The sequence below is a fragment of the Cynocephalus volans genome, chromosome 12 (assembly GCF_027409185.1).
Source record: "Cynocephalus volans isolate mCynVol1 chromosome 12, mCynVol1.pri, whole genome shotgun sequence".
NCBI classification, from domain to species: Eukaryota; Metazoa; Chordata; class Mammalia; order Dermoptera; family Cynocephalidae; genus Cynocephalus; species Cynocephalus volans.
In genome coordinates, this window is record NC_084471.1 from 70558789 (window position 1) to 70586317 (window position 27529).

Below are 27529 nucleotides of genomic sequence, written 5' to 3' on the forward strand. Positions count from 1 at the left end.
TTGGCGTTATCAGCACCACACTCCCGAGTGAGCCACTGGCCGGCCCATAGTTTACATTCTTTGAAATACATAGTTTGGCTACATCTAAAGAACTTAGAGGAGATAGGCAAAGGATGCAAATAGAGGATTTAACCTAGGAGATAATGCAGATTTCAAATGCAGAAAGCACAGGGGCAATTATTAGAGTTTTCTTAGTTTAAGGTTTTTTTCTTATCCTGTACATCCTATACATTAACACAGTAGTTATTAGCTCCCAAAAGATACTGATCTGGCACAGACATTTCAGAGAAAAAGCTCTGGTGGGTGGCACTGCGAGCCTAGTATAGCTATATAAATGTAGCCACCATAGGCCCCTGGGAAGGCAGACACCAGGGTTTTAAAGCACTTAGGACCCCAAGCTGACCTAGTGATAAAATGGAGATTAAAGGTTTTGAGTTAGTGCTGAAATCACTGAAGAAGACCATCTTGAGATGTCTGTAAACCATCTGAAACGTTAAGGTCCTCTTTTTTCCTGCAAAACAATGAGGAAAGGCAGCTAGACCTGAGCCTGAGGAGCAGCACACCAATACAGAGAACAGCTTGCTTCCCAGGAAGTTATCCTGTGGCCTAAAAGCAGGAAAGCACACATTCCGTGCAGACAGTGCCATGGTGCTTTTTCAGAGTTCTGAGGCACAAGGCAGGCAGGAACAGGACTGAGAAGCAGCCAGAGTTTAAACTATCTAATGTTTTGGGGTGGTTTTTTTTGTTTTTTGAGGAGGAAGGATGTGTTGGACTGTTTATATTTTTAAGAAAATAAAAGATTTATAGTAAACAAGGCAAAATATTAAGATGATGAGCTTGGGTAGTAGGTGCCTAGGTATTTGCTGTTTTTTTATCTATTATATAACAAATTGACCCAAAACTTTATGGCTTAAAACAATAAACATGTTTTACTTCATGCAGTTTCTGTGGGTCAGAAATTCAAGAGCAGCTTAGCTAGATGGTTCTGTCTGGGGGTTTCTCATAAGGTTGCTGTCAACTTGACTGAGACTGCAGCTGTCTTGACTAGGACTAGAGGATTCATTTCCAAGATGGCTCACTCAGATGACTGGCAAATTAGTTCTAGTCATTGGCAGGTGGCCTTAGTTCACGATATGAACCTCTCCATAGGGGTGCTTGAGTGTCAGATATGCCAGCAGGCTTCCCCCAGAGTGAGTGATCGAAGAGAGAGCAGGTTGGAAGCTGCAGTGTCTTATGACCTAACCTCAAAAGTCATACTCTGATTTCTACAATATCCTATTAATCACACATATCAGTCTCATTCACTGTGGGAGGAAACTGCACAATAACAGGAGGTGAGAATCACTGGGAGTTAAATACAAAGCCCTCAGGGTTGTTTTTTATTTATTTATTTTGTTCTTCAAAGCCCTAAGGTTTAATGTTTATATCAAATAGAACAATACCACAAAATACCATAATCATGTTATTATTTTTTTCTAGAGAGAAGGTTCTCCATTTTCTTTTTTTTTTTTTTTTTTTTTTTGTCTTTTTGTGACCGGCTGCACCGCGCTCAGCCAGTGAGCGCACCGGCCATCCTTATATAGGATCCGAACCCGCGGCGGGAGCACTGAGGTGCTCCCAGCGCCGCACTCTCCCGAGTGTGCCACGGGGTTGGCCCCAAAGGTTCTCCATTTTCTACAGCTCAAACCCAAATTTCAATACTTCTGATTGCTTTTTAAGCTGTCCTTTAGAACAGACATTTCCCATCTGCACCTGTCCTGTACTATATGCTTCATTATTTGGTTATTGATCCAACTTGCTACCTATATTCTGTGCTTTCCTCTGTCCCCTCTCTTCCCAATTCTCTTGTATATCAAGATGATAACTAATAGTTATAAGTCAACACCTTTGGCGACATGAGATACCAAGTGTGAGTCATGGGAAAGCAGTGACCATAATAAAATGTGGAAGCAGCCAGGACATGACAGAAGTCCTCCTTTAGGGGGGCACTGGAATCTTATTATCTATATCTCTGTCCCAACAGCAAGCACAGTGCCTGCTAATGCCTGTGGCCCACAGAATGAACCTAGAGAACTAAATGTAATGATTATTTCCCTCTCAAGCCAGTTTCTTTATTGTTCTATTTAATGTAAACTTTATTTATTTATTTATTTATTTATTTTTAAAAGATGACCAGTAAGGGGATCTTAACCTTTGACTTGGTGTTATCAGCACCACACTCTCCTGAGTGAGCCACGGGCTGGCCCTAATGTAAACTTTAAATTCTAAGGTTTTAGAAAACTTATTTACTCTCTTTCCAGGCCCAGGCCTCTTTAACCACCTCTTGAAAAGTTGAGTCTCAGGGAAGAGGACTTGAGAATAGAGAGAGGCATTTCGTTTTGTTCTGTTACTAGTCAGGCCCCTTCAACCTTCCAGGCCTATTTTCCCATTTGCACTGAAGATTTCTATTCTGCCTTTTTCAGATCGGGTAGCAAGTAAGGCAATGGAATTTGGAAGAACCTGTAAGCTTAGAGATGTGTGTCCAAGCTTAGAAGATGAGAGGCAGGGCACCCCAGGTCTTGACAGTTCTGCTCAGCCATACCCCAGAACAAAGGAAGAATGAACCACTTATTCAGAAAAGATATAGAAATAAGAAAAAGCCAATGGAGGGTTTACTTAGAGATGGCAAGGATGATGATAATGGTAATTAACCTCAACTACATCAACACCTTTAATTTATACCCACCCTTTTTTTTTTTAACACCAGAATGCTGAAATGCCTTCACAACCCAGCCTCCTTGAGGTCACTGTTCAATGGGAGGAGCCCACTGCCTCATTTTACAGGTAACAAATTTAACTGGCAGGGAAAAAAAGGAATTGGTACCACAGACCTGTGTCGTGCCTTGTAGGATCAGGAGTCTTAAATGTTGCCTGCCACAGATCAGAGAGAACATGGGTCTTTCAGCCCTATGGGGGACCTAGATTGTGATCTAGGGACATGCTCAGACTAAAAGGCTTGAGCAAGAGAGGAGGGAAGAGCATTTTATGTGAAGGTGCTCCCTTCCCCTCCCAATCCCATCAAACTCCTGGCAAATTCCTTAATGCCCTGTAGATGGCACCCCTGACAAGAAGTTCTCTGTCCAGGGCAGCCAAGCTCAGATTTGTGAACTCTGCCCTTGCTGTCACCTTGGAGCTGAACCTAAAAGATGCACAACAAACAAGAAGTGACTGACCTGGCCTCCCAAGCATTCACACCAGTCACTTCTTGTTCTGCCCATGACTGGAGGCAGCTGTGCCTTGTGCTAGGCTACTGTAAATCAGGCAGCCACAAGAATCCCCACACCCAAGCCTCTGACCTCAGCCTCTGCCTCTGAAGTGCTTCCCCTGGGTGGAGTGGGTATGAAAATATGGCCTTGGGGTCAACATGTAGTAAGGGAGGAACAAGTTGCCACATCAGTTTTAATTTTTGATATAAAGTCAAAACCACGTGATGATGTGGGCATCATCTTATAAATACTGATGTCATTGTGTTGCTAAGGCCAGCTTCCTCCTCTCTGCCATCTGGTCCATAAACTGAAATAAATGCTCTACCTCACCAACTCCCAACTGACCAACGTATCTCCCAACTAACAGTGTGCTGTATGTTACTGTCTAACCATGACAGAATCAAGCTCATCACCTTATTCCTGCCTGTGGCATTCAGTCTTCCCCAGCCTATAATATCTTCCCCAGTCATAAGTGGCCCCAGCATCTTTGTCCAGTTAACTCATACTCTTCCTTCACTGATGAAAACCCAAACGTCATCTCTTCAAGGATCTGAAGACTAGGTCAGAATCCCAACTATACATTTTCATAGAATCTTCTACTTTTCTCTCACAGCATTTATCATATTTTATAATTATATATTTGTGTGATTACTTAATATATTTCTCCTCCACCAGATTTTATAAGCTCCATGTCTACTGTGCTTACCATTGTATCACAAAGTACCTAGCTCAGTGCTTAGTACATGATTGGCACTCAAAAAATATTCCAAGATTTAATTTTGGGCAACAGCAGAGACTCCAACTTTTATCTCTGAAAGCTAGAGATGACTGCTCCTCCACTGCTTTCCTCCTTTCAGAATAAGTCCAGGCCCAAAGCTCTAAGGAGCCTCTGGAAGAGACTAGAGGGTAGATAGCAACATGAAACGGAGGTGGATAGGAAGGTTTCTTCTTTGTTCTAAAGGTTCTTCATAAAGAAGGTCCCTCAGCCTCTATCTGGCCCAGCTCTAGGGTCTCATGATACTGGCATGTAGGAACTTCTGCTGGCTCACAATGATCAAACAAATGTGTGCCATGAACCAAGGTGTGATGCAGCTACAAAAACAAGCTGATGCCACCTTAGACATTCCTTCTATACAACAGTGCTCACAACTAGGGAGGTGAGTATTTCCTTCATCCTCTTCACTGGTCACCTTACTGTGCAATCTGTTATCCAGTTCTGGGAACCTTGCTTCAAGAGAGACATGAACAGACAAGAGCGTTTCCTCCAGGAGGTGGGTTGTAATGGATTAGAATTATGTCCCCCCAAAAGTCATTGAAGCTTGAATTGTGTCCCCCAAGTTTTGTGTATTAGAAACTTAGCCCCCACTGTGACCATTAAGAGTGTGGGAAATCTTATTATGGTAATTGAAAGGTGGAGCCTTGAAGAGGTGATTGGATTGTAGGACCATGGAGTAGTGAATGGATTAAAAATGGTGGTCAGGGGCCGAGCCTGTGGCGCACTCGGGAGGGTGTGGCGCTGGGAGCGCGGCGACGCTCCCAGCAGCCGCAGGTTCGGATCCTATATAGGAATGGCCGGTGCACTCACTGGCTGAGTGCCGCTCACGAAAAAGAAAAAATAAAAAAATAAAAAATAAAAAAATAAAAATGGTGGTCAGGGGCCTGGTTCTGAGGGCTTTTTTTTTTTCTTTGCGTACAAGGGACTGATGGTACATGATAAGGTAGGGCTCCCTAGGCCCCGCCCCTTCTTCAGGGGGTCTGGGATGGAAACTGTGCCAAGGAGGGGATATTCTCAGTGTACTGGGGGACTGAGGAGACAGGGACTTCTCAGCAGCCGAGGGCCTCCGTCTTCCTCTTGTGCTCTCACTGGGGCTGGTGGTCCTGGGGGCTCTTACTCCTTTGAGGCCATGTGGACCATAAGGTCCACCACTCTGTTGCTGTAGCCATATTTATTGTCATACCAGGAAATGAGTTTGACAAAGTGGTCACTGAGGGCAATGCCAGCCCCAGTATTGAAGGTGGAAGAGTGCATATCACTGTTGAAGTCAGTGGAGATAACCTGGTCCTCAGTGTAGTGCAGAATGCCCTTCAGGGGGCCCTCTGATGCCTTCTCCATCACCTTCTTGATGTCTTCATATTTGGCAGCTTTCTCCAGACGGCAGGACAGATCCACGACTGACACGTTGGCAGTAGGGACATGGAAGGCCATGCCAGTGAGCTTCCCATTCAACTGAGGCATGACCTTGCCCACAGCCTTGGCAGCACCAGTAGATGCAGGGATGACGTTCTGGAGAGCCCCACGGCCATCACACCACAGTTTCCCAGAGGGGCCATCCACCATCTTCTGGGTGGCGGTGATGGTGTGGACTGTGGTCATGAGTCCCTCCACGATGCCAAAGTTGTCATGGATAACCTTGGCCAGGGGGGCTAAGCAGTTGGTGGTGCAGGAGGCATTGCTGATAATTGTGTGGGTATTTTTGTAGGTCTCATGGTTCACATCCATCACGAACATGGGGGCGTCAGCAGAAGGGGCAGAGATGATGAACCTTTTGGCTTCACCCTTCAAGTGTGCCCCAGCCTTCTCCAAGGTAGTGAAGATACCAGTGGACTCCACAACATATTCAGCACTAGCATCACCCCATTTGATGCTCACGGGATCTCGCTCCTGGAAGATGGTGATGGCCTTCCCATTGACAATAAGCTTCCTGTTCTCTGCCTTGACTGTGCCATGGAACTTGCCATGAGTGGAATCATACTGGAACACGTAGACCATGTAGTTGAGGTCAATGAAGGGGTCATTGATGGCAACAAGATCCACTTTGCAAGAATTAAAAGCAGCCCTGGTAACCAGGTGCCCAATACAGCCAAACCTGTTTACTCTGACCTTCACCATTGTGTCTAGGGGATGCTGCTGGCACTGTGCAAAAGGATGCAGCTACCCGGGACGGGGAGGAGCAGAGAGCCCTGAGGGCTTTTACAGAAGAGGAGAGTCTGTCTCTCTCTCTCTGCTTCCACCATCTTGCAATGTGATACCGCTGGGTTGCTGTTGCCACCACCCAATGGACTTTGAACTTCCCAGCCTCAGAAACTGTAGGCAATAAATTTCATTTTCTTTATAAATTACCCAGTCTCAGGTATTCTGTTATAGCAACACAAAATGGACTAATACATGGGTGGAATGGTAAGGGGTACTGGGCGGAGTAACTATGAGGATGTTTAACTTAGAAAAGAGAAACCCAATGAAGGGCTGCTATTTAGAAATGGCAGTAGACTCATTCTTCAAAACCCCAGAGGGCACAGCAAAAGATGGGAAAGAGTACTGCAGCTTGCTTTCTAATAATTAGCTAGAGCCAGCAATGGATCACTGTGTCATCTTTGTCGTGAAAGGCAAATGGGTAGACCTGATGACTTTTAAGTTCCCTCTCTGTTCCCGGAGTCCGCAATTTCAAAATTTTTCCTCCTATCTTAAGCCAATCTTCCATTAATCTATTCTCTCAAATACTTTTGGAGAGGTCAGACCTGGTTGGAACAGAGAAATAGAATCCCTCAAAGTATGTTTCTTAAGCTTTTCTCCTCCCACCCCACCAACAACAAGTTCTCAGATCCAGGGAAGTCTTGCCTAAAGGAATCCCTGGTTTTCTGACTTCTCTGGTGCTCTAGACAGGAGGGCATTTGCAAAATTGCAGACCAGTTTCTAGGAATTGGTCCTACTTCCACATAAGATAAGGAAAAAAGTTTACAGCCTGTACTATTTTCACCTCAGAGCTGGATAAGCTCTTCACAAGGACCCAGGAAATCCTGGAGCAAAACCATCCTCAAGGTAGTATTAGAGTGAGCAAAAATTTTTTTCTACGCTTATTATGTTTCCTGTGAGAAAATTAGGACATATAGGTAAGCAAAGAGAAAATTAAAATAACTCATGATCTGAATGGAAAGTTTCTGAAATCTTCATTTAAAGAAAAAGGCAACTTTCCTAATCCCTCTAGTCCTGCCCCAGGTGCTCCTGGGTCTTCTGTCTATCCCTCTTATGGGCAGGCCCGTGGGCTCACTTGGGAGAGTGTGGTGCTGATAGCACCAAGGCCACTGGTTTGAATCCCTATATAGGGATGGCCTTTTAAGCTCACTTGGGAGAGCGCGGTGCTGACAACGCCAAGTCAAGGGTTAAGATCCCCTTACCAGTCATCTTTTTAAAATAAATAAATAAATAAATAAAAAACTAAAGTGCTGTTCAGTTATAAGTCCTCATCATTCAGAAATCCAAAGGGGCCCCTCAAGAAGTAGCAGAACAGTGAACCCTTTTGATGCAAATGGACGGTGCCAGGGTTCTCAAGGGTATTGAAGATCAAATTTTAGCTTTCTATTACATGAAGTATCTAAGCAGTATAGTAATGAGGAGAATATGGGAGGCGGGGGTAGGGGGATATAATCCACTAAGAGGCAACAGCAGAATACTGGGGAAAAGGGAGGCTTTGCAGTCAGACAGGCCAGGTTCAAATCCCAGCTCCACCCTATAACTGTAGGCCCTTGCATAAATTACTTAATCTCTTTGAACTTATTCATACCTATCTATCTATCCATCCATCTACCTATCTATTTTGGCGGCTCTGCAGTACAGGGATAGAACCCTGGACCTTGGTGTTACCAGCACCACACTCTAACCTTGACCCCTCATTTATAAGAAGAGAAAATAGGGGCTGGCCAGTTAGCTTAGTTGGTTAGAGCATGGTGCTGATAACATCAAGGTCCATGGTTTGATCCCTGTACATGCCAGCTGCCAAAAAAAAAAAAAAAAAGTCTACTTTGTAGGGTCCTTATGACATTGAATAAACTGATCTATGAATAAACTAATCTATGTAAAGTATCTGTTAGTGTTTAGAACTTAGAGGAGGCTCAATCTGGATGAATTCCCTTCCCTGTCTTGCTTGAAATTTACTCTACATGGTGAAGGTGGCCCCTTCCCTACTAGGAATCAGTAAATAATCAATCTCCTGGGCAGATCAAATCCACAGACATTGGTAGTTATTATGAGAACTACTCTGGGTTATGTTTTGGGGTTGGAAAAAGGGGGGTGAAATTAGAAGACAAATAAATGTTCCCAGGCTTTGAAAATGAGGGGAAAGGACAAAAGACATAAATGAAGGTAAAGTTAAATGATACAAAGGATTTAAACAACAGCTCAAGATAATGAATGTTATGAGACAGTGCTTACATGGTTAATTGTTCATTGCCCCCTAAACTATACAACTGATGTTGCTTAAGAGTTTAGAGAAAGTAGGGGCTAGCCGGTTAGCTCAGCCAGTTAGAGTGTGATGTTAGTAACAGCAAGGTCAAGGGTTTGGATCCCCATACTGGCCAGCTTCTAAAAAATAAAAATGAATTTAGAGAAGGTGGAAATCCTTTCAGGAAAGGATTGGAGAAAAGGCATTATTTGTGCTGAGCCGTGAAAATAGATAGGATTTGGACAAAGGAAGATTTGGTAAGTTTTTTTATTTTTTTGGTGGCAGGCTGATCCAAACCCTTGACCTTGGCAGTGTCAGCATCACACTCTCCCGAGTGAGCCAAGGGCCGGCCCCAGTTATTGTGCTTCTAATGGATATGGGCTCAAGGACTTGTGAGCAGTTAAATCAGATTGCTGCTAGGCTCAAAACTACTTTCTCTAGGAATTCTAGATTCATTCTCTCTGTTCTGAGCTTGAGCTGGTCTTATGTCTATGCAGTTCCAAACAGATTTTTTATTGATATTTGCCTTTTAAAGTTCACTTCAGGGCCGGCCTGTGGCTCACTTGAGAGAGTGTGGTGCTGATAACACCAAGGCCCTCCCTGGGTTTGGATCCCTATATAGGGATGGCTGGTTAGCTCACTTGGGAGAGCGTGGTGCTGACAACACCAAGTCCAGGGTTAGGATCCCCTTACCGGTCATCTTTACAAAAAATAAAAATAAAAAAATAAAGTTCATGTTACACCTCTTTTCCCTGTGTAATGGATACGAAGAAAAGAATTATGTGAATACTCAAGCACTATGTATGCGTTGAGTCCCGGACGGACTGCACTTCAATAATTTCTCCATTAGGAGGAGCAAAACTGAAAGTGGCAGCCACTTCCAAGGTTAGCCTCTCCCTTTTATTGTAAAGACAAGGAAGGTTTACAAGAAAATTCAGTTGATTTAACTATTACAAAGACACAAGGACATTGGCAGAATTATGGCTAATGAATGGAAAACTAGTAACACCATTGAAATAAGCAAGGTGACATTCCATAATGCAATTTGCAAAAGGTTAAGTCAATCTACCAACAAAGCTTGATTTTAGCAAACATTCTCTCCCTACAGCAATTTCCCGGTATCTTTACATATCAGTCAGTAACTTGTCTGTCCTTGAACCAGCAACCTTGCTGTGTTACAATTCCTTATCTTACAACAGAGACTATAGCCTGGGGAAAATTTCCTGTCTTTTGCAAGGTCAACATTTTATATGTAGTTTTACGAAGTTAGGCTAAACCCGAAACTACAAGAAACTAGGCCCTGTGAAATATATTTGCTTTATAAATATTGGTATATTCCACAAGTTCACTTCAGTTGTATACATCTGTACATTCTGGATGATAAGTCTCTAAACAGAATCCATGTTAACAAGTTGTTGTAAGAATCAGATATAATAGTCTGTGACTCAAGTGATGTCACAGCACTTTGTAAACAGTAGAGGACTATGAACATTAGAGTCATAGATTTGGAAGCAATCTGAAGATAAGATAAGATGAGGTCAAGTGTAGTCCAAAATAACAGACTTCTAAAACCAGAACTCAGCTCTACTGATTATTAGCAATGCCTGCCATTTTTTCTCACTACATTAGGCACCAGGCTAAGGACTAAGGAAATAACCCTGTTTCAGTCAGACGTGATTCTTCTCTTGAGGAATCTATGGGGGAAGGCTGACAAACAAATGCAAACAAATTAAATACAATTATGGCAACTTGTGATAAATAATATGACAAGAAGTGGTTGCTTTGGATAAAGTAGTGCGGAAAGACTCCTCTGAGCAAAGAACATTTAGCTCAACTCTGAAGAAGACTAAAGCCAGCCAAAAGTGAATTGGGAAGGAGGAGGGGAATGGAGGAGCTCTTTTGGGCAGAGGAATCAGCAAGTCCAGAGTCCTGAGGTGGGAAAGAGCTTGGCAGGATCCACCAGGGACTGATGGAAGGCCAGGGGTGAGGACGATGTCAAGTTGCAGTAGAGAAGGGCTAGATCATGGGTCACAAAATCAAATGCATAGCTGGGCTAATAATGTAATGGAAAAACTGGTGAAGTGTAAAGCTCAGTGACGTGGAGTGTGGAAGACTGGAGCACATCTTGCCCCATCGACAGAGCCATGGGTCCTTGTTGCCCAGCTCTGCCAGATCTTCTGTTTAAGACACAGAAATTTGAAGTTTTAAAGTGTCATCTCCTGATTTTTAAATGTTAGTTCAAATTTGTTCAAAACACCATGAATCAAACCAAACAGCCTGTCTAATGCAGCCTGAAGGCCACCATTTTGCAACCTCTGAGGGCCATATAGGCTTATTTAAGGCAGGTGAATTTTTAAGTGCAATTGGATTGCCTTTGAAGGTTTTGAGTAGGGACAAAATCTGATTTGTGTTTTAATACTATCATTAAAGCACACTGCTTCTCAAAGTTGAAGTAAATATCTAAGAAGGGTTTGGCACCAGGGGCCCCTCTCCCTGACAAGCTGCAAGCTCTTTCAGAGCAGGGCCTTGACCCATTCGTGTTTTTTCTAAAATACAGTCAACAGGACCAAACTACCTCCCTGTGTTCTCCTTTCCTTCCTTGCAGCAGAGCCAAGGACCCAGCCAGCTATCTTTTCCTCTTTGTAACTCTCTATTCACTCTCCCTAGTGGAGTTCTGTTCACTTCAAGATTGTATGCTAAGAGGAAAATCACTTCTTCAGGCCCTTCCGTTATCCACTATCACCATTCTGAGAAATGCATTGTTAGGTGATGATAGAGTTTGGATGTGTTGTCCCTGCCAAAACTCATATGGAAATCTGATCCCCAATGTGTCAGTGCTGGAAGCTGTTTGAGTGATGGGAGCAGATCTCACATGAATATATTAACGCTTTCTCTGGGGGCTGGGGGTCCTGAGTGAGTTCTTGCTCTATTAGTTCCCGCAAGAGCTGGTTGCTTAAAAGACCCTGGCACCTTCTCTCTTTCTCTTGCTTCTTCTAGCCATGTGATCTGTTTATACCCGCCAGCTGCCTGCCGCTTTCTGCCATGAGTAGAAGCATCCTGAGGCCCATGCCAGATGCAGCTGTCCCAGAAGCGTAAGCCAAATAAACCTCTATTCTTCATAAATTACCCAGTTTCAGGTATTCTGTTATAGCAACACAAAACGGACTAATACAGGTGATTTCATGGTTGTGTGAACATCATAGAGTGTACTTACACAAACCTAGCTGGTATACCCTACTACACAACTAGGCTATATGGTGTAGCCTATGGCTCCTAGGCTACAGCTTATTACTGTACTGAATACTGTAGGCAATTATAACACAATGGTAAGTATTTGCATATTTATACATATCTAAACATAGACATAGAAAGGGTACAATAAAAATACTGTACGAGGGTGCTTCAAAAAGTTCATGGAAAGCTTCATATTATCTTTTTTTTTCTTGGTTTTGTTTTTGCTTGTTTGTTTTTATTAGTTTTCATATTACCTTTTATTTTTCCACAAACTTTTTGAAGTACTATCCTATTATAATCTTATGAGACCAGCATCCTATATGTTGTCCAGCATTGACCAAAATGCCATATTCGGTGCCTGACTGCAATATATACAAAAATATATATGTACATATATACATACATATGTATATATACAACTATATGCTTTTTGTTTCCCAAGGCTCTACTGCAAATCACTGGGGAAACAGGAGATAAAAATAACTTACCCCAAAGATAGTTACCAGAGACTGGAAAGAGGAGGGTGTAAGGGAAAACAGGGAGAGGTTGGCCAATGGGTACAAAATTACAATTAGATAGGAAGAATAAGCCCTGGTGTTCTATTGCACAGTAGGGTGACTAAAGTGAACAGTTAAGTTTTGTATATTACATAATAGCTAGAGGAAAGGCTTTTGAATGTTCTTGCCACAAAGAAATGACAAAAGCATGAGGTGATGGATACACTGACTACACTGTATTATTATACAACATATATATGTATCAAAACATCAGATTGTATCCCATGAATATGTACAATTACAATGTGCCAATTAAATTAAAAAATAATAATAATAACTTGTCCCAAGAAGTTACAAGGGTACAGAATTCAGTTGTTAACAATTCTGGCCGCTGACTCTTGCTCAGACAGTAGTAGGTGGACACAGTCTAGGCCTTTGGAATTGCGCTCTTATTCTTCACTGGGGGGCTTTGCAAAACTCAGCTCTTCTTTCCTGCACCAGCAGAGGCCAAAAACACAAACATAAAAACCCCTCACTCAGACCTTCTTTTGGGTTTCCCTGTACTGCTCCCTCCAATTTAGAGAAAAGGTTCAATTCCATGAAGGCGGTACTTCTCAAACAGTACAGGTACCAAGGTCCCAAAAAGGTAATTTACATCCCTTAAGTGTGAACTTGGGCACTTGAGAACCTCTCACTATTTTCTAAGCTCTAAAATTCTAATCGCACGAAAATAAAAAGAAAAAAGAAGATAAAACAAAAAATACAATAAAATAAAATTCTAATTGCAGTACCTTCCTCTGAAGGGCTGTTGTGATGTTAAAATGAGATAGACTGTTAAGTGAATGGCACATAGTAGATGGTTAGCTATTTGACTCAGTCCGACTCACCAATGATCCTATGTAGGCATTTCTCACAGTTTCAGCACTTTTCTGTAGTCTTCTAACCAGTTTTCTTTAGTATTTGTTCTAGCACACATTAGGCCTTCCACAAAAATGTCAGAGTGGAAACTCCTGGCGGCGGGGGGACGGGTCACCCCAACACAAACACACTTTCAGAAAATGCTGCCACGGACCACTTTGGGTTACTGGGCAGCGCTACCTTTCGGAACCCCACGGTGTTCTCGCATCCTGCCTGGCTGGCCTGATCCAAATGGTTCATTTAACCACGGTGAAAGTAAAATCTTGATCTCTATTAAAGCCCAGGAACCATCGCTTCTCCACAGCAGGACGTGAGAAAAAGAGTTGCTTAGTTTCAGAATGAGCAACCGTAGGCCCGAAAGAGCCCGCCTCCTTGCACAGGGAGAGCCTATCAGTATTCGTTTTGTGATGAGTGGCAGCTCCCTACGAGCCAATGAGTTCCGCGCCCTGGAAGGAATCCGCCCATCCCTTGTGTTGTCACAAGGTCTCTTAAAAAAATAGAACCAGACCCGCGCTTCCTCTTAGCCAGCCTGGTGGCAGGTGTTTGCGTTGTTACGTGACCGTGGCCTGACCTTAAAGGGGAGGGAGCAAAGGGAGGCCGGAGACCTTTAAAACGAGGCGGGCTGGTGCCTGCCCCTTTAAGGGAGGGGCATCCCGACGACTGAATCCGAGCCCCACATTACCCCGAGTTTCCGTCGCAGGCCGCGAGGAAAGGTTTCTTGGCTGGGTCCGGGTGCTTGACGGCGGCGGCTTCATCCCCGCTCGTCCTCCCCGGGCCCGGAGACACCCCCGCTCCAGTCATGCTGAGCAGAGTATGGAAGCAGCTGACTACGAAGTGCTATCCGTGAGAGAGCAGCTATTCCACGAGAGGGTCCGCGAGTGTATTGTGAGTGCGGGACTAGGGCAGGAACGGGTAGGACCAAGGAGGGGAGAAGCACGGGTGTTGGGGGGAGAGGGAGAAGTTCGGGTCAGAGTGCGACCCCCTGGACTCAGAGTGCCGTCAGACCTTGCTTGGCCCAGGGGAGGGCGAAAAAGCCCCCCAGCCGGACAGAAGGGCCGGTGCCCGGCTGGCGAACCCCTAGATCGGATTAGATGAGTCCCTGCGCGATAAACAAAGCCGGTCGGTTTCCGTTCCTTCTGCAGGCCCCTCCCCCCTCCCTCCTATCCTGCATCCCCGCGGGTTTTCCTGGCGGTGGGTCTTCGTGTGTCTGAGAGTCTGGCGAGTCTGTCTGATAGCTGGAGAGGGATAGATTTGCTTCGGGGCGGGTTGATGTGCGTTTCCCCCTTAAATTGGTTGAGGGCAAACCCAACTGATCTTAGATGAAGGGGAGACGTCATCACACTAAGCTAGATTCCAGGAAAGACTTGAGAGGTGTAGGGGTTGCCGGCCGAGAGACGGGGTGTGTGTGTGTGGGGGGGTGACTTGGTAGGTCGTCTCCCACTTTGAGAGAAAGGACTCTTGCTGGAATGGATTCCAATGTGTAGAAATAAGTAACAAGCAGGGTTTCCCCCTCTTCTCCCTTACTGGTGTTTGTTTGAAACCCTACAAGGTTGGGTTCCCAGCTTCCCAGCCATTCAGGGATTTGTCCTGTGAGTGGTCCCCTCAGTGCTCCAGGGGGCACCAGGCTGCTGTCCTCTACTCCCTCACTGCCACCTAGAGCAATAGCTGAACCTGCCACACAGCAACGGACTTTTGAGATAGGGACACCCAGCAGAGCTTAGGATGTCATATCTTCCTCAGCCATGCTTTGAATTCTCATCTTTCTCCTTTCTCCTCTTCCCCAGAGCTCCCCAGGGTAGCCCTCATTCTCAAATACTAAATGGAGAGGGAACGGTTTGGAAGAATGGGAAGAAGTGATGATGAGTGAGGACACCCACTGATGGGGTCATTCTTCATTTTTCTCAGGCTGGGCTCTTGTCCACCTTGGGCAGCCTCAGGTTGGAAGAGGGGTAAAGTGAGCCAGACATAACTAGGTCTGCCCTTATTGGTGAGGACTGGAAAGTAAGAATATATCAGTCCATGTGTGGTACTCCAGTAGAGGTCTGCTTTCAGGAAAACTTCCTTGTGTGTTTCTTGGTGGATAGCCTCACATGGTGGAGGGATATTGTGGAGGCACGCCCAGGCACTGAGACAGTGTAGGGCCAGAGGCCCACATTCCTAGAGAACGTGGAGGGATGAGACCTTGAACAGAAGCAGTCTCCTGGATATCTCCCCCATCCTTCAGTCCCATTAGCTGAGGACATCAGTGCTGGCCAAGGGCAGCCTGCAGGCTTCTGGTGCCTCCCCCACCTGGCTCCCATCTAGAGGCTAGAGAACAGCCTAATCTCCACTGGAACTGCATTGAACTCCATCCTGACCTTTGGAGCCCTCCCACCTTCCTGGCTATATTATGCGAGTCCAGAGCAGAGCACCAGGCTGAAAAAAACCCTATAGTTACAATTTAAGGGGCTTCTTCTATTTTGCTTTCCCAGTGTCAAAAGTTACCACTTTGTTCTAGTCCCATGGCTCTCCTGGGTCTCTGGCTTCTTCCTTTCTTGTTTAGATAGCTATTTGCAGATTCCCTGTGGGGTCAGCTTCTCTTGGGAACTGGAAGACACGTGAGACTGATTCTGTTTTCTTGGCCTACCTCAAACTCAATATCATCTCTTCTTGAGACTCTCTGGCCTTGACTATGGAGCCAAGCTGACCAGTGTTTCCTCTTCTGGGCAATAGCAGCTTCCTTGGAATAGGTAGAGTAGGGATGCATGTGCAGATTATCCTGGCCACATTTTGCCATAACTGTCAATTGAAGGTCCAGGCACTCGGGCATGAAATAATCTCTGAGAGGCCTGGCCCTGGACTTGGAAGTTACTTGAGGTAGGGAGATTGACTTCCTTCAGAGTGACTGATGCTGGCTCTAGAAACTTTGTAGATGTTGGACCACAACTAAAGCCTACTCTTAGGGGCAGATAATTAAATAAAGGTCTTTTTTGGCCCAGAGCAGACCTGATCTTTCAGAGTCCCTGAATAAACAGAGTAGAAGTTCTAACTTGGCCTTGAAACATGATTCCTACTTATTCTCTCCTGGAGTTTGGGTCAAGGCAGCATTGGGGGTGGGGGTAGGGACAGGGGATTGGGGTAGGGTTGGAGTGCCAGGACAATGCAGACATCTTCTTCCTATCAAATCTGCTTCCCTTTCCAATAATGTGCTCAACATAAATTTCCTTCTGGTTCTGTGGCTTATTTTAGGTGTGTGTGCATGTGCATCTCTAGGAGTTTTTCTGCCAAGTTACCAACCAGGGTTGGGCTGAAACTATTTTCTCCCAGGAGAGTCCTTGTAGGGCTGGGCATGATGCTGTTTCCCCAGGTGCATGGGACAGCCCCTGTCTGTTCCTTCTTAGAAGCCCTTGAGGCCCTAACTGGAAGAAAGTACTGGGAGAAAGAGGAAACCCCTGGAAATATGGAGTCTTGTTTTGAGGAAGTTATCCCCTTGTTAACAGAGAGGCCCTTGGGGGTGTGGAATGCACGGGGGATCAGAGCTTCTCATCCAGCTTGCATTCTGCCACAGATCTCAACGCTTCTGTTTGCCACCCTCTACATCCTCTGCCACATCTTCCTGACCCACTTCAAGAAGCCTGCTGAGTTCACCACAGGTATCTGTGACTTCCCTCCTTTCCGCCAGAGTTCCTGTTGCCATAGGGCAGCCTCAGGGGAACAGCCTGTGGTCCCTGCTGGGAAAGGAGAGGCAGCTGTGCTGGGCTGTCCTAGAGCCTTTGCCTCTTCAGCCTCCCTTCCTCCTCAGGCAGAGGAGAAGGTGGTATAGTGGAAAGTCTAGCTGGAAATGTCCACAAGCTGTTGGGCAAGTCATGTAACTTTTCTGATCCTCAGTTTTATCCTATGAATGGGCATTACAGTGTCCTCCCAGTCCATTGTTATTGTGTGGACCAAATGAGATGGTTAACATGAAAGCCTTTTGTCAAGGTGAAGTGGGCAACTGCAGGGCTAATGTTAAATGGGCACAAGCTCTGTGTCATCTCCTCTCCTAGTTCTCTACACCCAGGACCAGAGACTTCCTGACCATTGGGGCCCCAGGACCTAGTAACAGTGCCCTTTCTCTTTACACAGAGCTTAAGTGTGCTTGGATTGGAGCTTTCCTTCCTGTATACATGTGTGATTGGGGTGCACTTGCCCCAGTTCCTAGTCCCAGCCTTTCCTCCTCTCAGAATGGCTTCATGAGCCCCTTACCCAACAAGGCAGTTAACCTAATGTAATTCCCCTGGGGACTGTCTCTGTGAATCCCCCTTCCCCCTTCCCACATTTCTTTTCCCTGCACCCAGCCACTGATGCAAACAACCTCACAGACCAGCTGTTTATTGTATTTCGAGCTTACAAAGAGGAACCTGTGATGGGAGAGATCATGGGGAGGAGGGAGAGAAGTAGGGGAAATTCTAGCTTATACTCTCTCCACCTGGGACTGCTGATCTTTAAGCTGCTACCTTGGCTGGAGAATAGGGGGTGGGTTCATAGTGTGAGGTCTCCTAGAGCCTCCTGTCCAGTTCTGCCTTCCTTCAGGGGACAGAGAGGATTTAAGGGGTACATTGTAACACATATGGCTCCCAGAGCTGCCCACTGATGTCCTGCCTCTTCCCCGTGCCTTTGTCTCTTGTAGTGGATGATGAAGATGCCACAGTCAACAAGATTGCGTAAGTGTTGCTGCCTCAGCACCTGGCACCAGTGGCCTTTAGGAGCTGGGATCTAGGGAGGCCCTGGAGCTGGGGGGAGAGTGGGGAGTGTCACACAGTGAAGAAAGGGTTTCTGCTTCCACCCCATTTCTAGCTTCTTCCGGCTTTACCCCACCCTGGGGACGCTCAGAAAAGCTGCTGTTCCTGTCTCCCTGGTTAGGCCAGGAGCTTCTGGGAGCCTCATGGCCAGGAAATGTTGGCTGGGGCCTGAGTCACCGGAAGTGGCTCCAGCTTGGCTTTACCTCCCACTGGCCAGTGGGGAGGGAGTGGAGTGGAGGTGCAGACTGATGGAAACAGAACAGGGCACGGGGAAGGTGGAAACCCTTCCACCCCCAAGGGCAAGGCATTCTTGGTTCTACGAGGAAGGCCCTTACTCCAGGCTGCTACTATGCACTGGCATATACAGAGAAAAATACAGAAGTGACCCTTCTGGGTCAACAGATTAGAAGGCAGCCTTCCCCCCTTGATGGACCAACTAGATAAAAGTGTCCCTTCTTTTCAATTGATGCAGCTCAGGGCACAGGCCTTGGCTATGAAGTCGAGTTTCAGCGCCCCTTCATCCTCCTTTGCCCTAATGCCTTCATGCAGGGCATAGCCATATGGGACGACCCTTCTCTTATCTGGGCTGAAGGATGCAAGGTCAGAAATCCATATCCGTGAGCAGAGAAGAGAAGCCAGGCCCCTTAGCCTTGGCATCGTGCCTGGCATACCCTATAGGCATGTATAGGAGGACTACATTCCTAGGAACAGCCGGGGCAGGTGAGATGGCAGGTGACCAGGTTCCCATGAATGCCTGAGGTTGTGCCCATCCCACATACCAAGGCTCCCCTGAAGATAAAGGGCTAGGGTGGGAGAGCAGTAGATACAGTGGATAGAGCCCCAGCTGGACAGTTCCTTTCCTAGGTCTGTCACTGCTATGACTGGTTTTAGAAACCACAGGTGCCCTCAGGGACAAATGGGGCTTCTTGGGTACAAGATGGTGAGTACTGAGCTAAGCAAGGGCACTCTCCCCTTCTGTGTCCAGGCTGGAGTTGTGCACCTTTACCCTCGCAGTCGCCCTGGGTGCTGTCCTGCTCCTGCCCTTCTCCATCATCAGCAACGAGGTGCTGCTGTCACTGCCTCGGAACTACTACATCCAGTGGCTCAATGGCTCCCTCATCCATGGTGTGCAGCTCCTGGTTGCAGCTTGGTGGGGGAGTGGGGGGTGGGGATAGGTAGTAGATAGAGTCATGCAGAAACTCAGACAGCCTTGGGCTACTCAGTCATAGTAGGAGGTAGTCACTCCTTCCCTAACCCCTCCCCCATGACATGATCAGTTCCCTGTGGGTTGCGTGCATCCCTCCTAGCCCCCACTGAACATCTCTGCTTTTCTTATTTTGCTCTAGGCCTCTGGAACCTTGTTTTTCTTTTCTCCAACCTGTCCCTCATCTTCCTCATGCCCTTTGCATACTTCTTCACTGAGTCTGAGGGCTTTGCTGGCTCCAGAAAGGTGAGTAGGAGATATATTAATCAGTCCAGGCAGGGAACAGAATTCCCTTCAAATGGTTCAGCTGGAGGTATTTTAATGAAGAGACTAGTCTGAGTCAAGGGAACCAACAAGGAACTTGTCTCTACTGACAGTAGGAAGTCTTTTCCACCCCTAGGCCTGTGGGGGCAAAGGGAGGAAATAGTTTCTGGAACCCACTAACAGTTGAAGCTGGGGATGGGAGTCTGCCCAGCAGAGGAGCTGTTGTCTTAGTGCTGCAGCTACTGCCAAAACTATGGTCCCAAAGGTGGGAGGAAACACAGGAAAAATACCCTGACTTTTTTCTCTTCCTATTTTCCACTCTCTTCCCATTGGGCAAGCTGAACAGGAAACCAAACAGGGCAAAGAGCTTGTGTGATGCAGACCTCAGAGGCTGGCCTCCCAGGGCAGACAAGGATGAAGAACAGGGTTGCAAATGAAGAATACCCAGTGTATGGGATGACCTCAGATTGGGAAGTGGGAGGACAGAGCAACTTAGCAGAATAAGAGGGAAAAACCCTCTCCTATCTCCTGAATCCAGATCTGTCCGGTTTGATGTCTCCTTCCTTCCCCACACTGCCCTGATGTTGACCCCTCCTCCTATTCACCTGTTGCCTCCTCCTGTAGGGTGTCCTGGGCCGAGTCTACGAGACAGTGGTGATGTTGATGCTCCTCACTCTGCTGGTGCTGGGCATGGTGTGGGTGGCATCAGCCATCGTGGACAACAAAGCCAGCAGGGAGTCACTCTATGGTGAGAGGCCCAGCTTCCTCCCTCCACCTCCAGACTGAGTGGCTCTTCAGATGGCAGATGTATGCCTGCCTGGAATGACTATATCCCTCTAAAGTGGAGAAGGCTGGCACCCTCCCCCTTGATGGACTTCTGGTCAAATCCAGCCTGCAGAAATGTTCCACTGGGCCCATGCAATGATTTGAAAGGATGTATGAATCAGTTCCTAACATTTTGAAATTGAGAGTTTTCACATTAACATCAACATATCTGGCTGTGCTTGGCAGTAGGGAGGATCTGGCTTACACTAATCCTGGTGACTGAGGCCAAATAGTAGTTGTGTCCTTTAGATAGGGTGTAGGATCTTTAGTTTACTTTTGTCCCAGCTACTCCCTCTTCTGCTGACACTGGGCCAGCTTTCCTCATTTGCATTACTTGCCTAATCGCTGTAGGCTTTTGTATTATATCCTTGTCTGGACTCTGAGGCCTGTCAGCCCCCAGTAATCAGGAGGAGAGAGATGACCTGACATGCTTTTTTTTTTTTTTTTTTTTTTTTTTTTAAACCTTTAGACTTCTGGGAGTACTACCTCCCCTACCTCTACTCCTGCATCTCCTTCCTTGGGGTCCTGTTGCTCCTGGGTGAGTGTGCAGGGTCTGGGTGGGAATGGGTAGGGTCCTTGGGACAGAGCAACCAGGGTGGAAGGAGAGAGAATGGAGGAGTGGGAAGGGGGAGGGGTAGAAAGAAGGGTCTGGCAGGTGACTGGCTCTTGTCCCCACAGTGTGTACCCCACTAGGTCTCGCCCGCATGTTCTCTGTCACTGGGAAGCTGTTGGTCAAGCCCCGGGTATGTAGTGCTCCTTGCCCTTTGGTCCTGCAGGGTATGCTTCCTGCAAAGCTGGAGCCAAACAATGAAACAACCTATTGTTGTATAGTGCACAACTTGCAGAGGGCCAGAGCCTTTGCTGACTCCTGTATCCTTTACCCCTATCGACTGGAGCAGGTCACCAGGCATGCGAGGCAGAACACAAGGCACTTGGGAGGGATTGGATAAAGCTACTGGCCACAGGGTCGTAAATGAGGGTTAGGGGAAGGACTGGGACTATAGATCCTTGGGATGAACAGGGTTCTTCTGGGGCCCTTGGGATGAGGGAGTCTCTGACAGTCCCTTTCCTCCCCCTGCGCCCAGCTGCTGGAAGACCTGGAAGAGCAGCTGTACTGCTCAGCCTTTGAGGAGGCAGCTCTGACCCGCAGGATCTGTAGTGAGTTGCAGTCCTCCTCAGTTGGGGTGAGGGGCTCTACCTGGGCTGGGACTGCAGGACTGGGGGGCAGCACTATCTCCTCTGCCCTCAGATCCCACCTCCTGCTGGCTGCCTTTAGACATGGAGTTGCTGCACAGACAGGTACTAGCTCTGCAGACACAGAGGGTCTTGCTAGGTATGTGATTTAGTAGGGCTTGGGATACTGGGTTTCCCTGAGGAGAGTAGCCCCTTATTCCAGGTGCTTGCTAATAGCCTCCCATCCCTGCACAGAGAAGCGGCGGAGGGCTTCAGCCTGGCAGCGGAACCTGGGCTACCCCTTGGCCATGCTGTGTTTGCTGGTGCTAACCGTGGGTATATCAGCCTTGATGGGGGTGGGGAGTGGGTCCTTGAGTACTTTAGGCCCTTGAAGGGGGAGGGGGAAGATGCAGGGACCTGGTTATCACCAGTAATAGTAGTTTCCTGTCACTGAGTACCTACTTTGTGTCCTGCTCTGTCCTAAGCACATCAATCCCCTATTTTGATAAAGAAACAGAAGTTAAGTAACTTGCCCAAGGTCACACAGGGCCATTGAGTAGTTATGCAGGTTTACAATGGGATGAGAATAAAGGTTGAAATCCAGTTTTCTCCCCACTTGCCATGTCCTAGACTCGGGAGTAGGTCTTATCACTTGGAGGAACAGGTACCTTTTTCTATTAAACCTTTTTGCAATCCTTCTACCTGGAAGGGGTGCATATTATAATATCCTAAAATATGGTCTGTTGCTAATAATAGCCTTGAGGAGATCCCACGCAGCTAATTGGAAGCAGAGCTAGGCATGGAAATGGAAAATGTTGGGCAAGAGTCTCTGCTCTTAATATTCAACTTTGGGTCCAGCTGTGGGCTGGGACAGGGATGGGAGTCTGTGACCTTGCCTCACCCAGGGTCTGTCTGTGCTCATTGTGGCCATCCACATCCTGGAGTTGCTCATTGATGAAGCTGCCATGCCCCGGGGCATGCAGGTACTGGGCGACTCTCCCACTATATCTTTTATGGAGGGCCTAAGGAAGGCTGGGGAGAGGGGGCAGAAACTGAAGACAGAGGGAAGGCTGGGTGCTGGGTGGTGCTGATGGTGGGGAGTGTTCCACAGTGACACTGCACCACCCCTCAGGATGCCTCTCTGGGCCAGGTCTCCTTCTCCAAGCTGGGCTCCTTTGGTGCCATCATTCAGGTTGTACTCATCTTGTATCCTTCTGGAAACCCACCATTGTCTCTGCCAAACTTGTCTCCTGGGACCCTAGACAGAGCTCTTCTTGGACTCTGTCTCCTCTGGGACTCTGGGGAGGAATGATGGGGAAGTCTTCACCAGTCTTGGGTTCAGAAAGAAGGAAAGAATTGGTTTTGAAAGGAGAGCTTGAAGAGAAGTCCATTCCCTTTTAGTTGAGGCATTAATCCTTGGGAGTTGGCCAGTTCTTCCCTAACCCAATGGCAGTTACTTGATGGTGTCCTCAGTCGTGGGCTTCTACAGCTCTCCACTCTTCCGGAGCCTGCGGCCCAGATGGCATGACACAGCCATGACACAGGTAACTGGGAGGGAGTAAAGGACACCTCCCCAGGCCATAGATGGGTACTAGGTGCTGGCAGCTCTGCTACCCTCACCTCTCCCTTCCCTACTCCTACCTAGATAATTGGGAACTGTGTCTGTCTGCTGATCCTAAGCTCAGCACTTCCTGTCTTCTCTCGAACCCTGGGTAAGTAGCAAAAGGAGGTAAGGGAATTGACTTTTTTTCAGTACTTACTGCTGCTAAGCAGGCACTTTATATACATGCTCTCTAATTCCCACAACAAACCTATGAGGAGGTTTTATTCCCATTATACAGATGGGGAACCCGAGGTTCTGTAAAGTGCCTACGCTGAGCTTCAGAGTAGTGTTGCTTCAAAGCTCATACTTTTTTTTTTGGTGGCTGGCTGGTATGGGGATCTGAGCACTTGACCTTGTTGTTATAACATAAAGCTCATGCTTTTTTTTAAAGATTAGTGGTAAGGGGATCTTAACCCTTGACTTGTTGTCAGCACCACGCTCTCCCAAGTGACCTAACCAGCCATCCCAATATAAGGATCCGAACCTGTGGCCTTGTTGTTATCAGCACCACAGTCTCCCAAGTGAGCCACGAGACAGAGCCAAAGCCACGAGACTTTTTACATTTGCTGTATCCCACTGCCTCCCCCATTTATTTCCACTTTTTGGTGAGGGAGCACCATTTTTCCCCAAGTCTTCCTTCTGGGTAGATCATCTAATGAACATTCTCATTTGAATGATGAGAAACAAAGAAGCTAATTAATCCAGAGTTATACAACTAGTTTGAAGCAAGGCCAAGTCAGGTTAGAATCCCTATCTCCTGAACACCAGTCCATTGCGGGGTGTCAGATAGTACACTCAGTCCTTTTCTGCCTTTAGAGCTATGTAAAAAAGTTTAGAAACATAACTAGTTCACTCCAAGGTGGTATGGGATGTGCAGAGGTAACAACCCCACCACACCATCACATCGTCCTCTGTATATTATAAATGGTTTCATATTTTACATTTTATTTATTTATTTGTTTGTTTGTTTATTTATTTATTTATTTTAAAGATGACCAGTAAGGGGATCTTAACCCTTGGCTTGGTGTTGTCAGCACCATGCTCAGCCAGTGAGCAAACCAGCCATCCCTATATAGGATCTGAACCCATGGCCTTGGTGTTATCAGCACCACACTCTCCCGAGTGAGCCACGAGCCAGCCCTTCATATTTACGTTTTAAAAAAAAGTTTCTGGCACCTTGTCAGTACAGGGATCCCAACCCTTGACCTTTGTGTTATAACACCATGCTCTAGTCAACTGAGCTAACCGGCCAGCCCTGATTTTGTATTTAAATCAGTTCTATTTATTTCTTAAGTTTATACACTCTCCACTATACCATTTGTATTGATGCCATAAGAATTTATTTATTTATTTATTTATTTATTTATTTATTTATTTATTTATTTATTTATTTATTTTTTGAAAGATAACCGGTAAGGGGATCTTAACCCTTGACTTGGTGTTGTCAGCACCACGCTCACCCAATGAGCTAACCAGCCATCCCTATATGGGATCCGAACCCATGGCCTTGGTGTTATCAGCACCACACTCTCCCGAGTGAGCCACGGGCCGGCCCAAAATTTAGTAAGAAAGTAGGCTTGTGGGTCCACCAGTTAGTTCCTTTAGGTTGGATGCAGGTAGGAATATTTCCAAAAGTGGGGGGCAGAGTTGTGATTTATGGCAATATTAGTATTATTATTAAGGGCTCAGTAAATGTTAGAATAGTGCCTGGCACATATAATTCATTATGTGTGTTGTCTCATTTAATTCTTACAGTCCCCATTCTTTTCTCTACTTTATAATTGAGGAAACTAAGGTACAGAGAGTTTAAGGAACTTGCTCCAGATCACGCACCTAGTTAGGGGTGGAGTTAGGATATGAACCTGATCACAGTCTGAGCTCTTAGCCACCACCCTGCTTTGTCTACTAAAAAAAAAAAAAAAAAAAAAAAACTTGGTGACCATCTAGTAGGTTTCTGGCCCAGGAACACATAGCAGGCTCAGGGAACTCCTAGGGACATCTGGAGATAAAGGGGGCCCCATTGAAGGAGAAGATACCAGGCTCTAGAAGGGAAGCTGAAGGAAGCCTAGCTGCTGAGTTCTTCAACAGCCCTGAACTGCCCTTGAAAGAGCTGGGAGGTGGGAGTAAGGCAAAGGAAAGGCCAACCTATCAGTTGCAGTGTTGAGATGTAGCCACCAGGAGGCAGCAGAAAGCTTGAGGTGGGGAGCTCATCTCTCATCCTGGCCTTTCTGCTTTAGGGCTCACTCGCTTTGACCTGCTGGGTGACTTTGGACGCTTCAACTGGCTGGGCAATTTCTACATCGTGTTCCTCTACAATGCAGCTTTTGCGGGCCTCACCACACTCTGTCTAGTGAAGACCTTCACTGCAGCTGTGCGGGCAGAGCTGATCCGGGCCTTTGGTGAGAGAGAATAGGGGATGCAGGCTGGTGGAATGGTTATAAGATGGGGCACTCTGGACCAGTGGTCATCCCAGCAGGGGAGAGGGTGTGCTTCTTGCTTTGTGTGTAATGTACCTCATCCATCCATTCTGTGGCTTGGTTGTCTTATCCCCAAGGGACTGAACCTGTGCCCCACTTTTGACTGCCCACCTCCCCCTCTTCTCCAGGGCTGGACAGACTGTCACTGCCTGTCTCTGGTTTCCCCCGGGCATCTAGGAAGACCCAGCACCAGTGACCTCCAGCTGGGGGTGGGAGGGAGAAGTGGACACTGCCATCTGCTGCCTAGGCCTGGAGGGGAAACCGAGGGAGGTTGGACCTTAGGACCTGGAATCTTAGAGGGTGGGTGGTAGAGGGTAGCTGAGCCATCTGCACTGTTGCATAATCTGAGCCAGAGTTTGGGACCAGGCCCCCCTGCTTTTCCAGACTTAACTGTGGCCTCAGCATGGGGTGGGGCTGGGCAACTGGGTCTGGCTCCTGGTCCCAAATCTGTTTACACATCAATCTGCCTCACTGCTGTTTTGGGCCATGCCCGTAGCCATGTTTACATTTGATGTGCAATAGGGTCGGGTGGGGGCAGGGAAGGGATTGGGCCAGGGCCAGACTTGGGAGGCAGGTGTCTCCCTTGCTTTGGCCCAGCAGAGCCTAAGCACTGTGCTATCCTGGAGGGGCTTTGGACCACTGGAGAAACTGAGGGCATAGAGAGGATGAGGCCATACCCATCAGCAATAAAGTTGATCCCAAGGTTTGCTTTGGTTTTTTTTTTTTTTAAAGCCTGTCTCTGTGTCTATTTGAACAGCCTTGCTCCTACCAGTCCTGAGTCTACCAAGTGAGAGAAACAGAGTGGTCATGCCCACCATCTCTTTCCTTTCCTCCATCTGCATTATTAGTGTCCTTTGGGGACTTGGATCTGGTGTTAGGCCATACAGTTGGGCAGTGGGAAGTTCCTCTTCCCTTAGACCTTTAAAGCTGGTTGGTTCCCTGACTCTTCCTTACACCCACATGGCCTTGTTTCTGTACCTTGGGTATTAGGGGTAGAAGGGCATGGGCATAGGAATAGGGTAACCTCACCCCATACACCCACACCTTCTGCCATGTCCTCCCTGACTTGGCTGTTGTATATAGAGTAAAAAACAAGGGTTTTTGATTTGTACCTCAGAGAAGAATATAACTTCATCTTTCCAGAGGCTATCAGTTCCTTGAATAGCCCCCTGGCTTTGTTGGGGGTAGGGACCAAATTTCTACTTAGGGTTATACTGATTGTGCATTGCACAACCTCTAGGGTCACCATGCACCTCATAGTCATTGTATGGATAGTTACTGTGACAATTTTCTTACAAATGACAGTCAGGTGTCTTGAAGAGTGCTTTTATTCCTAATGTACACAAAATTGCTGTAAGTGCTAGCCATGAAGCTGGGTGAGAGGAGGGTGAGTAGAGAATACAGAAAAGTATATATTCCTGGGCCGGCCTGTGGCTCACTCGGGAGAGTGTGGTGCTGATAACACCAAGGCCCCAGGTTCGGATCCCATATAGGGATGGCCGGTTAGCTCACTGGGTGAGCGTGGTGCTGACAACACCAAGTAAAGAGTTAAGATCCCCTTACCGGTCATCTTTTTAAAAAAAAAAAAAAAAAAAAAGAAAAGTATATATTCCAGGCCGGCCCGTGGCTCACTCGGTAGAGTGCGGTGCTGATAACACCAAGGCCATGGGTTCGGATCCTATATAGGGATGGCCGGTTTGCTCACTGGCTGAGCGTGGTGCCGACAACACCAAGCCAAGGGTTGAGATCCCCTTACCGGTCATCTTTTAAAAAAAAAAAAAAAAAGAAAAGTATATATTCCACAATACTTGATAAGCACCCTACTATAGGTTAGGCATTTAGCCTGGGAGATACATGATAAACAAGCTGTGCTAAAACATTGCTTTGTCTAGTAAGGATACCAGATAATTCTAATACTGTACTACCTTAGCAGCTAATTACTAGCTCTCAAAGGAACATGGGTGGGCATTGTTGGGACATCAGGGAATGCTTCTTAGAAGAAGTGATTTCTAAATGGTGGAAATTGGTGGACAAAGTGCCTTTGAGATGAGACCTGAGTGGCTGGAAGTAGAGCCCCAGGGAGTCTGGAAAGGAAGAAGGTGAGAGGGGTGCC

General features: G+C 46.7%; 2 protein-coding genes across 5 annotated transcripts; one reads left to right on the forward strand and one right to left on the reverse strand.

Annotated features, from left to right (window-relative positions):
• Positions 1-5115: 5115 nt before the first annotated feature.
• Positions 5116-6141, reverse strand: LOC134361007 (glyceraldehyde-3-phosphate dehydrogenase-like). The gene has a single exon (XM_063075884.1). It carries the CDS (start codon positions 6133-6135, stop codon positions 5134-5136), a length of 1002 nt encoding a protein of 333 aa, XP_062931954.1. The 5' UTR covers positions 6136-6141; the 3' UTR covers positions 5116-5133.
• Positions 6142-13702: 7561 nt separating this feature from the next.
• Positions 13703-26107, forward strand: LMBR1L (limb development membrane protein 1 like). 4 transcript variants are annotated; one of them, XM_063074751.1, is made up of 17 exons: positions 13703-13995; positions 16658-16742; positions 17759-17792; positions 18856-18995; positions 19217-19320; positions 19963-20086; positions 20633-20701; positions 20842-20906; positions 21249-21321; positions 21413-21496; positions 21592-21668; positions 22242-22319; positions 22469-22542; positions 22790-22880; positions 22982-23048; positions 25177-25338; positions 25545-26107. In XM_063074751.1, the coding sequence occupies exons 1-17, from the start codon at positions 13924-13926 to the stop codon at positions 25610-25612; spliced, it is 1467 nt and encodes a 488-aa protein (XP_062930821.1). In that variant the 5' UTR covers positions 13703-13923; the 3' UTR covers positions 25613-26107. The 4 variants fall into 4 exon arrangements, with proteins under 4 accessions (XP_062930821.1, XP_062930822.1, XP_062930823.1 ...); XM_063074752.1 differs by having other exon boundaries at positions 22487-22542; XM_063074753.1 differs by lacking the exon at positions 22242-22319.
• The last annotated feature ends 1422 nt before the right edge of the window (positions 26108-27529 follow it).